This window comes from Halichondria panicea, chromosome 2 (genome assembly GCF_963675165.1).
Source record: "Halichondria panicea chromosome 2, odHalPani1.1, whole genome shotgun sequence".
Taxonomy (NCBI): Eukaryota; Metazoa; Porifera; class Demospongiae; order Suberitida; family Halichondriidae; genus Halichondria; species Halichondria panicea.
Genome location: NC_087378.1, coordinates 1687035 through 1702766, shown reverse-complemented (window position 1 = coordinate 1702766; position 15732 = coordinate 1687035). Strand labels below are relative to the sequence as shown.

The following is a 15732-nucleotide window of genomic DNA, read 5'->3' as shown; positions in this document are numbered from 1 at the left end:
GAGCTGGGAATGTGCACTTTTATGGATTCCCAGCTCTACAAAGGTGTGTTTTTTCAGCTACAGATTTCTCAGCAAATAATTTGTCACAAAATGGTTCACTCCAAGATCTATGAAGTCATTGCTGCTTTCTTCATCACCCTGAGACCCATTTGGCGTGTCTGTGTCTATCTGTTGCTGTGGACTCCTGCAAACATCCATCTCAAGTTCACGTCAAGGGACTCCCAATGGATTTACTTTCAGTTTCAAAGCAAACTGGTCCATTCACTAGTCACTCTCATGACTGCTATATCTGTGCCGTCTCATATTTTGCTGATTGGTCTTGCTTTTTGGGTTGAGACAGATTCTAATGTGCTCAAAGTGATGGGCTTTGCATTTGCATTGTGGAATCTCATCCTCTCTGGGTGTCATTTGTTACCCAAAAAATTCCTTCCTAAAAAAAATTACAAGCTTAGCTACCTCTTCCTTTTTTTGTCGTACTTTGGATCTAGCATTGTTGTTTTCAGCACATGGATCTCACAGAATCGCCATTTCTTGCAGAGTCAGATATCAGGAGTCTTCCTCTACATATTCATTTTCGTTACTTTCTACTTTCAATGGTCTACCCTACTGACTGTTCTGCTAACCGTATTCTATCTGGTATCTTTTCTTCACCCTTTTACCACTTTTTTAATCGAGGAGGTCAGTGATCAATAATTTGCTATATACTCATTAATGATTGTTTTTTCAGACTGTCTCCGTGTTTATTATGTTGGTGACGATATTCATACTCTGTGCATTTGCCCATACTCTGATCAACTTTCAAAAGAGCATAGCTTTCCAGAAGATTGAAAAAAGAGTTGCTGCACGTTTGAACATTGAGAAAGAGAATGCTAAAATGGTTAGTTTTCCACCTATTGTATGCATTTGCTGTGAAGTTCCAGAGCTATTTTAGTGATCGGCTACGAATCGCTTAGTACTTTTCATTCAATATATATTTTGTATATTAATTCGTATTGATTCTTGTAGGAAAATCTCCTTCTGTCTATCTTCCCGAAGGATGTTGCTAAGATGATGCAGAAGGACCTCCAAAGCAGACAAGGCGCGACTAATAATGAGTCACAATTTAGAAAGCTTTACATGACTAGATCTGCTAACGTGAGGTGAGTACTAAATGAAATTGTTTCCTCCACTATAAAAAGAACGTGTTGGTTTCAAGTAGTCCACTAATTAAATTAGGTTTCCTTCTCACTTAAACACTTCTCTTATTTTCAGCATTCTGTATGCTGATATCAAGGGGTTTACAGCTCTGTCGTCTCAAGTGTCAGCTCAGCAGCTTGTGCAAACTCTCAATGAGCTATTTTCAAGATTCGATTCTCTTGCAGAGGTGTGTGTGTCCTATAAATAACCACCTTTTTCCTTTTTTGAAACCAGTACATATATGGTGAAGGTTATTGACCCTGAGACTCCCCCCCCCCCTCAACCCTTGAAATGTGCCATGCATGCCCAACATTACAACCACTCCACTTCCCCTGAGATTTCCTCATGAGTTTATTAATGCGTGTATATATATATGTATACCTATATACACAGATGAACCATTGCCTTCGCATTAAGATTCTTGGTGACTGCTACTACTGCATATGTGGACTGTATGACACCAACGCTGACCATGCAGTGTTCTCCGTTCAAATGGGTCTGCAAATGATAGAAGTTGTCAGGTGCTGGTAACCAGGACATTGAGGCCAGGGATTAAAGCATGCTAGCTCTTTTGTTATTTAAATCTTAGGCAACACTTTAGCACTTTAGTGCCCTTCCCCCGCAAATTATCAGGCCCTACAGTATAGTTGCACTTGTGTGAGACTGTGTAGTAACACGCTCACACTATGATTATTACGTGAATAACCTTTGTGTTGTGCAGTTTTGTGGCTGCAGAGACTGGTTTGGAGCTGAGCATGCGAGTGGGAATCCACACTGGCTCTGTACTCTGTGGACTGATTGGTCAACACAAGTTGCAGTTTGACGTCTGGTCTAACGATGTCACCATAGCCAGTGCAATGGAGGCTGGGGGAATACCAGGGTAATGTAACGTTGAATGCATACACACATAAATGAGCACTTTCTCAATTCTGGCTGTAAATGCATGTCCATTGAAAGTTTGTCCACGTCCATTTAAAGGTGCCATAACATAGGTTAACCTCTAATAAGAAAATTATTATGGTTCATGACAATGCTTCCATGTATAGACATTACCAGGAGTGCATGAACTCCTGACATTACACATTGTTGGTTGTTTTGTCATGCAGCAAGGTGCATATCAGCCAAGCAACTCTTGATGCATTGCAAGGAGCTTATAACGTCGAACCTGCCAATGGAAAATTCCGGAACATTCTTCTGGAAGAGAAGAACATTGAAACGTTCTTTGTTACCTCTAGGGTTGTCAATATACCTGTCACCACTCTTGACTTGGAGGTGTGTTGTATGTACATGTAGGTGCATGCTCAATTTATGAACCCATAAGATAATCATTTGTATGTCATCAATTAGCATTCCTTCCCTTACTAATGGTAATTTTTGTTGTTACTAAGCCTGTTGTACTCAGTCTCTGTACACCAAACTATTGCTAGTACAGACAATTCTTTTATTTTCCATCTGCTAATAGTTATGAATAACGGTGCATGTACTGATAATTTTACTATACAGGAAGGAACGGTTGATGTTCTCAAAGACCTACCCTCCAGCAACTCAAACGATATGTCTGATTTCAGCGATACTAGAATTTCGATTGAGAATATCAAAATGCCCTCTACGAATATTAGTTTTGCCTTTAGTGATGTTGAATCAACTGGTAGCAAAACCTCTTCGGTGTGTCCCAAGCCCATGTCCAATGCTGACATATTTGTTACAAAGTCCCACAAAACGGTCAAGAATGGTATGTACAAAATAAATAACTGCTAATTTTAGTGGAAACATTGTTTGCGACAGCAAGTATTTTAATTATTTGCTGTGTTTGTTACTCTAGGAAGAGGTGGTAGGAACAAGAAAAAGACCAAAGGTGTGGTTGCTCTGTTTTCTGGAAACTATGAACAGAGGAGAAAATTTGGAGTGACGGACATTTTGACCACCTTAGGAGTCACGGTATGCTTTGAACAGGTCACATGCCACTGTTTCACCCCCATCCCCCATCACACACACACACACACACTCTAGAACCATCACGATGGTAGCTCTCAAAGTAGGACCTCCATAGAACCCGTGGACCAAGAGCAGTACCTGTCCTTACTGGAGGAGGCCATTACTGACTCGAGTACGGATGAACTCTGGAAAAAGAATGCGTACCGGCTCAGTCAGACCTTCAAAAAGGACACTCTCGAGTCTCAGGCAACATGCACATTTTTCTTTTCTATAGGCACCACATTCAAAACTTTGTATACTTGTATTTAATGTTCTTTTTTGCTTTGGTTATTGTTGATGGTTGATGCGTGTCTATATGTTTAATGAGTTATACCATAGATCTATGCATTATTATTATACACATACACACACACACATGTATATAGTTTGTGAGGCAGCCATTTCAACACATGCCCTTCTTCTTCCTGCCTCTGCTGTGTGTTCAGTGCTTATTCTACTCCATCCAACTCATCATTTTGCCACGACAAAAGATTTCAACTCACGTCTGCTTCATACTCTCCATTTTGGTTACTTTCGTTTTCTTCGTCATCTCTAACTTTAACAAGGTGTAATGTTGACAATATCAAAAACGATCGGCCATTTTCAATTTTCATTTTTTATTCAAAATAGGTACAAGGCAATCGCCCCATGTGTGAAATGAATTACTATATGAAGAACTTTCGACATCTACGCTATGGTATCGTCATCTTTGTCTGGCTGTTGGCTTTTATTTGCAGCTACATTGGATTGGTAAGTGCATTGATTGAATTGTGGGGCTGGTTTAACACTGGTTCCTTCACTGCAGGTGGAATGTACTGCTGATGCTCCTTTCTTGAAAAACTTTGACGAATTGGACACACAAAATCCTCGCTGCGATTTTGCTTACGTAAGCCCTTGATGTTAACACATCTACACACACACACACACACACACACACGCGCGCGCGCGCACACACACACACACACAGTATCACGAAGCACAGATGGACGTATACATTATCTTCATTCTGCTACCTACAACGGACTTACCAGTGATAGGACAGCTGATTCCAGTACTGTATGGAATATGGACAGCTTATGGCTACACTCCATTCCATTTCTTTGATACCTTTCTCCTCTTCTTTCAAAGAGCCGCGCTTGACAATGTTGAGTGAGTTTTATTGTAAAGCCATACTTTAGTTTACTCTCTGCATTGTTGGGCAAGTATATACCAACCCGAAAGCAACCCCGGCCTTGAAGGATATCCATCAAACTGTTTAGTCATGTGCATTGATACCTGATGATCATAGCCCGGCCTATAGCTGCTCTTGTTGGCCTGTAAGCTAGTGCCCCTAACCACCTCTCACTCACCCTCCCCCCAGTCATGCAATCAATGAGAGAATGAAGAGCTATGGCTTCCATCTTCTCATCACTTCTGTGTGTGCTGTGCTGTGCCTCTTCATTACCCGGCAGACTAACCACACTAGGAGACTCAACTTCCTTCAAAAAGTGGAGGTAAGAGACTGGAACTGTGTCTAGTGAGAAGGGGCCTTTATGTAAGACAATTTGATAAGAGCATTAGGTATATACTAGCCATTTTTTCCGTTATAAAAATCTATGTACATGCAAAAGGAAATTGAAGTGTCCAAATTGAAGTACACATACTGTGAGGGTATACGTGTACGTGTTCCTGCAGGTGCTGAAGAAGCAGAAAGAGACTGAGATCATTCAGCTGTACAACAGCACTCTTCTGATGAGCATTCTCCCAGCTCATGTGATCAAGTACTTTCTTAACTCAAATCATGAATCAATGGTGAGAAAACAATAGTTTTAAACGTAGTTGATTTGGAAATTTGCTTGTATCCTGCAGCTTTGTAAAAATAATTATTAATGTCGATATAAACGTAAGGTGATTTGGAAATTTGCTTGTATCCTGCAGCTTTGTAAAAATTAATGTCAAGTGTGCATTCTCACACAAATGCACACAGAATGCGTAATTCAGTATACGTATCTATAATTATACTTACAGCCCAGAGGAGGTACGACACGAGTACCTTGATTATAAAATAGACTAAAATTGAGGTATTTTACTATTGAATTTTGCACGTGATCAAGCCTAATTGAGGTACTCGTGTCACACCTCCTCTGCTTACAGCCCCACGCAGTTTCATGCATATAATTATAATTAACTGGATACACATTTTAACTGCAGGATCTCTACTATGACTCCCACCCTGAGGCTGGTGTTCTCTTTGCTTCAATCCCCGACTTTGCAGACTACTATAATGAAGACGAGGAGAACAATCAGGGCATCGAATGTATGAGACTTCTCAACGAGATATTCGCCGACTTTGACGACCTTCTCAGCGACAAAAGGTTCAATTGTATTGAGAAGATCAAGACTATTGGGAGCACTTACATGGTGGCCTCTGGAGTTAACCAGAATAAGGTGGGTGCATGTATATGGGGCAGGCTAGTTTGTCTTTTGCCTGGGGCCTAATGCTGCCCTGTGGCTATACAAACTAACTGATATAAAGCCTGTGTTTCTGTATGTTGATCAGAAGGCCTGATTTCATTCCACAGATTTCATTCTGCATACCATATATAGTGGGTAGAAAAATTTCACAGTTTTAGGTGCTCTACTGATACGAAAAAGACGAAAATTTCCACCATACGAAAATAACCACTACAGTACTTATGTTTTATGCATGGTAATAATAATATCAACGTACAATGTAGGTACAAAATTGGAAACATTTGGAAGTTTTGGTAGAATTCTCATTTGCCCTGAGAGAGAAAATGGATGCTATCAACCACGAATCATGGAACGACTTCCAGCTTCGCATAGGCATCAGTCATGGTCCTGTGGTGGCCGGGGTGATTGGAGCTAAGAAGCCGCAGTATGATATCTGGGGAGACACTGTGAATCTTGCTAGCAGGATGGAGAGCACCGGAGTCAAGGGGAAGACTCAGGTGCATGGCTTATAATACTTTTATTTATAATCTCGTTAATTTCAATTTGTCTCCAAGAGTGTCCCCATAATTATTATCACTGGCACAGCACTATTGTGTCACCAGGGTCTCCCTTGCTTAGTCAAGTAGTTTTTTACTAATGCCACTACTGTCTTTAAAAGGTGACTGCTAGTTATAAAAGCAGCTATAATTATAATTATAGGTTCTCAGTTTGTAACGAAGTCACTAGCTAGTAATGGAGATGCATGCATACTGGCTCCATGCATACTGGCTCCCCCCCCTCCCATGTACAGGCTCACTAGCTAGTAATGGAGATGCATGCATACAGGCTCACCCCCCCTCCCATGTACAGGCTCACTAGCTAGTAATGGAGATGCATGCATACTGGCTCCATGCATACTGGCTCCCCCCCCCTCCCATGTACAGGCTCACTAGCTAGTAATGGAGATGCATGCATACAGGCTCACCCCCCCTCCCATGTACAGGCTCACTAGCTAGTAATGGAGATGCATGCATACAGGCTCACCCCCCCCTCCCATGTACAGGCTCACTAGCTAGTAATGGAGATGCATGCATACAGGCTCACCCCCCCTCCCATGTACAGGCTCACTAGCTAGTAATGGAGATGCATGCATACAGGCTCACCCCCCCCTCCCATGTACAGGCTCACTAGCTAGTAATGGAGATGCATGCATACAGGCTCACCCCCCCCCCCCCTCCCATGTACAGGCTCACTAGCTAGTAATGGAGATGTATGCATACAGGCTCACCCCCCCTCCCATGTACAGGCTCACTAGCTAGTAATGGAGATGTATGCATACAGGCTCACCCCCCCTCCCATGTACAGGCTCACTAGCTAGTAATGGAGATGCATGCATACAGGCTCACCCCCCCCCTCCCATGTACAGGTGACTGAAGAGGCACAGGTCCTTCTCTCCAAGCGAGGGTTTATATTCACCTATAGAGGGAAAGTGTGCGTCAAAGGAAAAGGATTGCTCTCAACATGTTTTGTGAAGAGTCTGCCATCAAAAAAAGAGAAGCTGCCTCAAAAGATGAACTTCAATTAACAATTACTCGGTGAACATTACCAGTGTGAATAATTATTTTAGCGTCAAAAAAATTACATACTCCTCGTTAGAATGCCCCATCGTAGTCCTATTTAGAGACACTTGCTGACCTCGAATATTATATATATATTATTATATAACTGTCATGCAAAAATTAATGATACATGTACTGTATACAAGTAAATCAGTACTATAAGCCCTCACCCTCAGGTTAGAGTTATGCACAGTCTGTTCATCAATTTGAATTGTTGATTTACAAAGAGCCAACACTTACATTTGCCATGGACAAAAGAAAGCAATAAAAAAAACTAAAGTTCAGTGTTCAGTTTTAATTGTGAGTCTCTATACACGCACTCCAAACAAATAGGCCGGGTCGGTTAGCTCTGTGGTAACAGAGGGCAGCTTCCTAATGTCCCGCCACTGCCGGCAGATAGTGGGAGGGGTCTTCACAATGTACTCTGTCACAAACTGTGTGCGTGTGTGTAGTAATACTCAATTATTATTTTTTTGCATTTACATGTACAATAATCCATAGTCCGTGAAACTTCAAAACGCATTAACAATAAATCAAAGGCTCTCTCATTTGTTGTTGTTGTTACAACATTTTAGTAAAACACATAACTGAAACTAAAACTGAAGCTGAAACACGTTCTCATTGACTTAAAAAAATGAATAATTTGGGTTCTTGCTGTGCTCTTAGAAACAATCTCAGTAGGCTTAGCCATAACATGACATCATACACCCTGGTTTACATGATGCAGTGCTTACCTGAATAGCAGTGAAGACAGGGCCTAGGGACACGTAGTTGGCTGGTAGAGACATGAACAGTAGACAAAGCTTCTCCAAGATATGTGGCACTGTAATCTGGTCCGTTTTGAAGAACTGCTTCAGTTTGGCCAACAGTCTTTGTGGCTCTGGCTCTCTCCCTCTCCGTTCAAATACGGCCGCCACCTGTTTTTCAAGGAGGACGTACCTGCACGTGTAAATAAAGTATATTTTAGAGGGAGCACTTTCATACAGCTATAGGTGTACATTGTTGTGTGCATACCGTAGTCTGAGTGAGTGTATAATACAAGTGGGTTCTTGAGCAATGAGTTTCCCTCAATAGTAGTGATGCACAGACTGTCACAAATGTGAATGAAGGACCTCAGAGACTGTTTCACAAGGCATTTAACTCGATTGACACATTATATAGCTACGTAGTTATTCTACTACAGCATATAAATACGTACAATGTAATACACAAATGTATGTACATACTGCAAATGTATACAGAGTCAGATCACATGCAATGTACCACTTGGGCTTGCGGTTCTCCTCTGCTTCTTCTCTTTTCTTCAACTGGTAGGCTTTGGTCCTCATGTCCCCCAGGCAATGGTTAACATTGACTCCCAGCTTCAGGTTTGCTACTTTCACCATCATACGCTTCTCCAGCTGTCTGTGTGAACAGTTTGGGAGAAAATACAAAACATTATTGCTATTTAATACATGACTACACGCACATAATAATAGATAAAGCAATGAAACATGTCATAACTAGTGTTCAAGCTGGCGCTGTGCTAATGCCTCTCGCCATGTTTTTGCTTTCGCTCAAAAGTATAGAGAGAAAGTATAGAAGAGGAAAAAGTGTATAAAATAATCTGTCTAAAACTGACTTGCAATTGTATAATTATGGTATCATTGTTGTGTTTTGTGGCTGCTTATACCAGGACCTCAAGGATCTAGGAAGCAACAAAGAAGAAGATTTTGTTTTCAATTAATTATAAGCGGAAGTGCATAATTATTTCATAAAGTTAGCTTATCTATATAAAGTCACTGAGAAGAAAAGACTTATTACATGCATCTATTGTTGTATTATGTGGCTTTAATACCAGGACCTCAAGAAAGAAGAAAATTGGATCTGTAGTTCATGCAGTGTATAATTATAATATTTAAGAAGAAAAGACTTGTGTACATACATATTGTTATCTATAGTAGTGTTTTGTGGCTTACCAGGCCCTCAAGAAAAATATGATTCTGCCAGGAGGATCTGGATCTGGGGAATGAGCGCGCATGCGCATTACATCCATAGGAATAATTAAAGGGTGTGTCCAAAGAGATCAATTTCACAAATGGCTACTGCTAGCTAGCTGTTTTAACAGGTATTTTCTGAGTCTTGTAGCTAACAAAAAGCTAGCGCTTTAGTGCAAGGCTAACTCATATGTTGAATAGAAAGTTTGTGCGGACAGATGATGCTATGAAAGATTCTGAAGAGACTGCAACAGCCTTCAATGTGAGTCAAACTAGCCATAACTCGAGAAAGAAGCTTTAGTTTGCTAATCCACGAATCAAAATCCAAGAGAACGTGGCTAGAAGCCTATAGAAGCTGTTAGTTTTCGTCGCATTGCAACCGTTGAGCAGTTACAGCTGGAACAGACACACACACACACACACACACACACAGACACACAGACACACACACACACACACACACACACAGTCAGCTTTACCGTATCCCTCGTGCGGCTACGCCTCGAGGCATAATTATACATGTTATAATTATACCGTATAGCAGGTAATTTTTGTAGGTGCAAATTTTCGTATGAACTACCCATTCATTTTAAGTATTTAAATATTTGTACAGCTCAGGATATAGTTACGTTGAACCTATTGTGCCAGAAAAATGTTGCAGTTTTAATTTTCGTAGGTGCTCTACTGATAAAAAAAATACCAAACACGCTATACAGTAGTAAGTACACTTACTGCTTTCTTTCGTCGAGGGAAATCTTGGCTTTCCGGGACATATCACTCTTGAAATACTGGAAGGACTCAATGCAATCGCTAAGGTTCTTAGCAGGGTCATGCTTACCACTAGGGTCAGAGGAAGAATATAAATTATAGCAACAACAGTGGGTAACAGGATGCATGCTTACAAGCTCTCTTCTTCCTCTTTGTGTTTCACGTACACCACTTGTCTCTGCCACAGAGGGAGGACCCTGTACGTGCATGAGATGTATAGGGATTCGTACAAGTACCACACGCTCTACGTATAGTAAGTGGTCATTTTCAATCTCGGCTGCTACTTATGTAACACTATAGCATGGCATAGCCCATCACTTCCAGAATCTTCAATGCCAGAGTTTTATTCGAATCAATGCAAAATTGTAACAGTGTCTTGGATTGAGGTGTGTGTGCCCTCACCTCTGGGGCTTGAGGTTAGCTTCGGTGGTTCCTGTCGGCTCTCCTCTGATTATTTCTTTACTATGCAATTTGGGGAGAGTACTCGAGCTGCCAGCTGTTGCTGATGTACCGATCATCAATGATGGAAATCGAGATTTCATCTTCTCTCCAGTAGACTTGTTGATATGGACAAGATCTTCCCAAGTTTCAACTAGAGGGAAGTTATGCCCACGATAGTTCCTGGAAGGGTACAAAAATAGTTACAAAACTAAAAAAGTACGACACCAAACAATGCAAAAATCTATAAGTCTATAAGTCACAAAGTGATCTTCACTTAGCTATAATTATTATAGCCAAGTGAAGATCACTTTGTGGTAATCTTCGAAAAAGACTTCTCTAGATTTGTTTGATTTGTCTGCCATAATTATTGCATGTAACTTGAACTGATACCTGTTTCTTCCATGTATGTGATGAGTTGAGTGATTAGTGATAGGTGAGGGATTACGATGGGGAGTTAGGTGATGGTGAGCCTCACTATGTTGATCTTTATTGAGGACTTTTTGTGACAATGCTTTCACGGTAATGAAAGATAGTGGTTCCTATAGATGGGAGGAATCATTATAATTACTGACACAGTCTAATGGATGATCTTACTCACTTTACTTCTTAGATCCCTTGTCCTGATGTTATGGAGACAACACAAAATGGCATGGACACAATTCAGCTTTGCAAGACACTTCCTCCGCACCTTTTTTTTAGTGTGACTGCAAATTAGAGTAAGTAACATCTCACAATTTAGGACCACGTCAAAAAAGGATAAGATACCGTATAGCACAAAATTTTCGAGGGATAATTTTCGCGGATTTCGTGGGTTAGCAATCCTACACAAAAATTATGTCCACAAAAATTGTTTTTTAATAAGAATTATCTGCTACATTGTATAACGTGTAAAGATTTAAAGACATGGCTTCCGGTAAGCAGTCATTCTGCGAACGTTGTGCAACGAAATGCTTTTAGAGGCCAATCCACGAAATATAAGTGCCTCGAAAATTTCGCGCTATACAATACAGTAGAACCTCGATTATCCGGCTTGGCAGTTTTCTTGTTATCAGATCAGAAAATGGGCGTGTCCCTCAAACGCGCATGCGCGTTGCAGCTGTTACCATGGAGACATGCCTGCTTATCTTCTGCGCATGCGCAGACAACCATGTGGCACTGCTGTTTATCAATAAAGTGGGTGGATCAAGGCGTGGTTTATCTATTCGATTATCCGGCATATTCACTTATCCGGCCTGCTTCTGGAACCAAGGTGTCCGGATAATCGAGGTTCTACTGTACATGCATATCTCTTAGTGCTATACTCACAATAATTCTGCATCCTCCTCTTGTTTGAGCTTCTCCATGTGGGGCATTTTAAAATGAGCAGCTATCATTGCCAGGAAAAGATTACCGGATGGCAAAGAATACTCTGGGTCATCAATTTTATCACTACTGATGTACTGCAGTAACTCGACCCATTTGTATTTGGGGGGGGGCCTTTGGTCGCTGACTAGACAAGTCTTGCTAGAGGCAGTGTGCAGCAATGGAAGCAGGTAGCCCGATGGGTTGTTAACAGACACATAGTGACCACCTTGTTTGACCTCCTTAGGTTCTCGCATTTCAGTAAGATATTTCTGTACATGAGTAAATACAATTTTATAGCCAACGGCAAATAAAAGTAGTCCTCTATAAATTATATACAAAATTGTTTAGCTAGGCTGTAATAACATAATTACGGACTGTTTTTAAAATGCACCAGGCTGTCATACATGTCATGTCATTACACAATAATATAATGCCTCTCATGACTGTAATTCTAGTGTTGAATCCCCATTGCTGTTGGAAATGCATCCATTACTAATAACACTCACCTCTCTCACTTCCTCCAGTCTGGAGGTCTCTCTGAATGAGCTTCCTGCAGCCATTTCCATTATTGTCCGAGTGTTAGAGCCAAGGACTACACGAATCGAGAAGAGACCAGCATGTCTCGAGTGGGGGAGGGACTGATGACGCCCACTCGATCCATCACAGACAACGATAATCTGCAGTCATGCATGGGGGTAGAATGATTATTGGAGTAGAGGGGAATGTTTTGCCAGGTTGACGACTCACAGTATTTGGAGAGTTGTTAGTCTCAGTATTGGAGTCTTGAGGAGGGAACTGAGCCAAGTGGAGCGTCTATGCACACATGGTAGGATCATAATTGTGTGTACATAATTTACATAATTATTAAAGACAAGTTACTTGCCGACAAAGAGAAGTATTTGTGTCAGCATAATTTATGATCAATACATATATATACCTGCATGTAATACCAGTGATTCTGCACAACTATTCCCAGGTGGTCTCCAATGAGGTCATAGACATCAGTGTGCTTGAGATTATCAAAGGTCACGTAGGGGAGATAGTTGCAGGAAAAGTAGCCAGTGTTCTCGTGCCCTGCCCTCCTATCGTAATCAACACGCCACTTTTCAGGCAACTCAGTGATGAAATAGTTGTCATCCCTGGCTAGTACCTGCAGAGACACAATGCCATTATGGATTGGAAGGTATTCCACACACATTCTGATTGATTACTTGAGTGCTACGGACACCCCCCCCCCCACCACCAAAAGGGTTCAAGGCCATGCAGACAAGTCAGTTTAATACCTTGCGGTGTCCAGGTCCATGAACTTCACTAGGATGGCCGTTCTTGTCAAATTTATTTCTAATCTGAACAAAAACATCTGATAGAGACATGACTAGTGAGCGATGAGCTTGAGAATGAAAAGTTGGATAGCCTTCTTCCTCAGGCAACAACGGTCACCATGTGGTTTAGCGCATGCGTGACGCGTGACTTTGGAATTAATGGTAATGATCATCACTAGCAAATTTAAAAAACAAAGAAAATCAGCCTGGATAATAAAAAATTATGCTACAGTACACATTGTCACACACAATGCCTATCATGCAACCTAACTATTTTGACCATATGTGGAGGCAGTCCAATAGTCTCATAGGGTAATCTTTCTCTAACGATAGTGTTCGAGCACTGACAAGTGAGTGGGAGAGGTCCACTTGAATAGAGTACAACCGAGACGACATCATTCGAACAAAGTGTGTACACGGTGCAGCCAGTACTGTCAACAGCATCGATATGTGCTCCAGCAGAAGCTAGAGGTGAGACAACTTCTTGAAGTTCTTCTGCTCGTTTATTGGCAGTTTCCACCGCTACGTGGATCGGTCGTAGTCCACTGGAGTTCGGTTCATCGATGACCTCAAACGCACCCCAGTGTAGCAAAGCAGTGATGAGAGGAGTTAGATTCATGTACTTTTCGCTCACTGGAACCAACTTGTCGTCTTCGACGATTACAAAATCTGTCAGAGCGTAATGAAGGAGTGAGGTTTCCTTTGAGAATCGTAGGCACTTGGCAACGAATTTAGTTCCTAGTTCATAACATTCAGCCGAGCAAAATGCATCTTCTGGTAAGATTTCAGCGCTCACATCTGTATCATAATAAAGCCACGATGTCATTATGTACAGCAAAATACCAATGATATTCTGAATATCGATGAAAATTGCATTGTCAGACTTGTCACGAAGGCAAGAGAGAATCTCCAATTCCTTAAATCCAAACTCAACATAGCGATGGAAATTTGGTCGGTATTTGTCGTGTACCATGTGCCAAATGCCGTATGCATACTGAGATAAATCCTTTTCAAGATCTCTTTGTAGACCTTCGGAATGACCGTACCGAGCATGTCCAATCTCCAACTCGCATACACGGATCTCCATATCCATCGCTCGAAACCACAGCAGCTCACACTCGCTGTACTTCATTATATTGCAGAAATGCATTCCCCGTTTAATGAGAAAATACACCAGTCCTTGATCTCCGTAGCCCATACAACGCTCTCGAATAATCAAGCTCTGAAATAATGCCTCGTACTGATTGAAGTTACCCTCGGCTGATAACTTGTTGAAGACTTCCAGATTCTTTATCTCGACACGATCACCGTAGCTATCGATGGGAGGTAGAAACTCGACTTGTATGTTCTCTTGCTCGCGTAATTCGAGTGCTTTTGCCCATAAATCTCTCGAGCTCATTGTCAGTCCTCTTGTGCTAATCTCACAACGTGTGGAACCAAGTAACAATAAGGCATCGGCTCTGCAAATAGCCGGGCAGTCAGGATGGTTGATGAGCTCTTCTACCATTTTCCTTTGGCCAGTGGAGGCAGCCAGAAATAGAGGACAAGGGATATAGTCACTGTTGTTGGGATCGGAAGGCTGGAATTGAGGACTAGCGCCAATTGAGAGGAGGTACTTGACAATGTTGGATCTTCCCTTGGTGGCTGAGAGGTGGATCACAGAGTAGCCATTAATGGTCTTCTGTTCCCTGGAGAAAGAAAAGTAATGATTGTAGGAAGTTACACTGAAGTGTTTGGTCACTATCTAGAATTAATAGATATATACACATGTATCGATTGTTCCCCTGTGATCATTTTTAAGGGGTAGAAGTTACAAAATTTGAACACTTGTGTGGGGTGAGGCAAATATTTAAGGGAGTCTCTTCTTACAATGAACCTAATAAAGCATTATTAACTCTCACTGTTGCTTAATATATGTACGTACAGGATTCAGAAAATAGACACGGGCATGTTAGAATGCAAACATCATACCTACCTGTCAGCACCATTATCGATAAGAAACATGACCGCTTTTAGTTGTCCCCTCATTGCCGCTATGCACAGCGGACTCTGACCGATACAATTAGGAGTGTTTATATCAGCTCCGTTACTCAGCAGATACTTCATCACTTCTAAATGCCCGTGAAAGGAGGCTCCTCTCAGTGGGGTCGATTGGGTGAGTGTAGCCTTGTTGACTTGGGCCCCGTGTCTAACTAGACGCTCCACAATCTCCAGGTACCCTCCCGTACTGGCAGCCCATAGCGCTGTAGCACAGTGCACTTTCTTCTGTGTGGTGAGTGAAACAATAGTAGCCGTGTGGTCAATGTCAATGACAGACCAAAAATTATCCAGGAAGTATTCAACGACTTCTTTCTTCCCATACTGAGCTGCCAAGACCAGAGGAGAAGACTTCTGTGATAGAGGATCAGGGCAAAAGGTGGCTGGACCGATTTGACTATTGCTTGAGGCTAGGATACTCTCCACTGTTCTCTGGATAGCAGTCACTTGTCCTGTTATACTCCAATTACAGATACTCTGGAACTCTTCATTGGTGAGCACACACAGTGAGGCTTCTTGATCACTGGGATCACTGGCCATTAGTTACACTACAGGCCTAGTATATAAAAGAAAGCATGAAACGTAACACAAATGATTCGCTCGCAAATGATTTGCTGAGTGATTTGCTAAACTGTAAAAGTC

General features: G+C 41.6%; 3 protein-coding genes across 3 annotated transcripts; 1 reads left to right on the top strand and 2 right to left on the bottom strand.

The window, feature by feature from the left end:
* The first annotated feature begins 214 nt into the window (after positions 1 to 214).
* On the top strand, positions 215 to 7279 carry LOC135332014 (adenylate cyclase type 2-like). The gene is made up of 19 exons (XM_064527320.1): positions 215 to 678; positions 728 to 877; positions 1006 to 1139; positions 1252 to 1363; positions 1570 to 1697; positions 1898 to 2056; positions 2283 to 2448; positions 2680 to 2908; positions 2999 to 3114; positions 3187 to 3411; positions 3537 to 3716; positions 3781 to 3900; positions 3956 to 4036; positions 4118 to 4299; positions 4511 to 4643; positions 4825 to 4941; positions 5341 to 5577; positions 5868 to 6101; positions 7010 to 7279. The coding sequence occupies exons 1-19, from the start codon at positions 277 to 279 to the stop codon at positions 7166 to 7168; spliced, it is 3264 nt and encodes a 1087-aa protein (XP_064383390.1). The 5' UTR covers positions 215 to 276; the 3' UTR covers positions 7169 to 7279.
* Positions 7280 to 7395: 116 nt separating this feature from the next.
* LOC135330904 (uncharacterized) lies at positions 7396 to 13171 on the bottom strand. The gene is made up of 13 exons (XM_064525875.1): positions 13015 to 13171; positions 12669 to 12881; positions 12479 to 12544; positions 12238 to 12408; positions 11693 to 12000; positions 10986 to 11091; positions 10778 to 10926; positions 10349 to 10567; positions 10081 to 10143; positions 9911 to 10018; positions 8466 to 8606; positions 7937 to 8141; positions 7396 to 7636 (listed from the first exon to the last, which is right to left on the bottom strand). The coding sequence occupies exons 1-13, from the start codon at positions 13102 to 13104 to the stop codon at positions 7511 to 7513; spliced, it is 1965 nt and encodes a 654-aa protein (XP_064381945.1). The 5' UTR covers positions 13105 to 13171; the 3' UTR covers positions 7396 to 7510.
* A 48-nt stretch (positions 13172 to 13219) lies between these two features.
* Positions 13220 to 15724, bottom strand: LOC135330861 (protein fem-1 homolog B-like). Its single transcript, XM_064525803.1, has 2 exons — positions 15029 to 15724; positions 13220 to 14741 (listed from the first exon to the last, which is right to left on the bottom strand). The coding sequence occupies exons 1-2, from the start codon at positions 15628 to 15630 to the stop codon at positions 13295 to 13297; spliced, it is 2049 nt and encodes a 682-aa protein (XP_064381873.1). The 5' UTR covers positions 15631 to 15724; the 3' UTR covers positions 13220 to 13294.
* Positions 15725 to 15732: the final 8 nt, after the last annotated feature.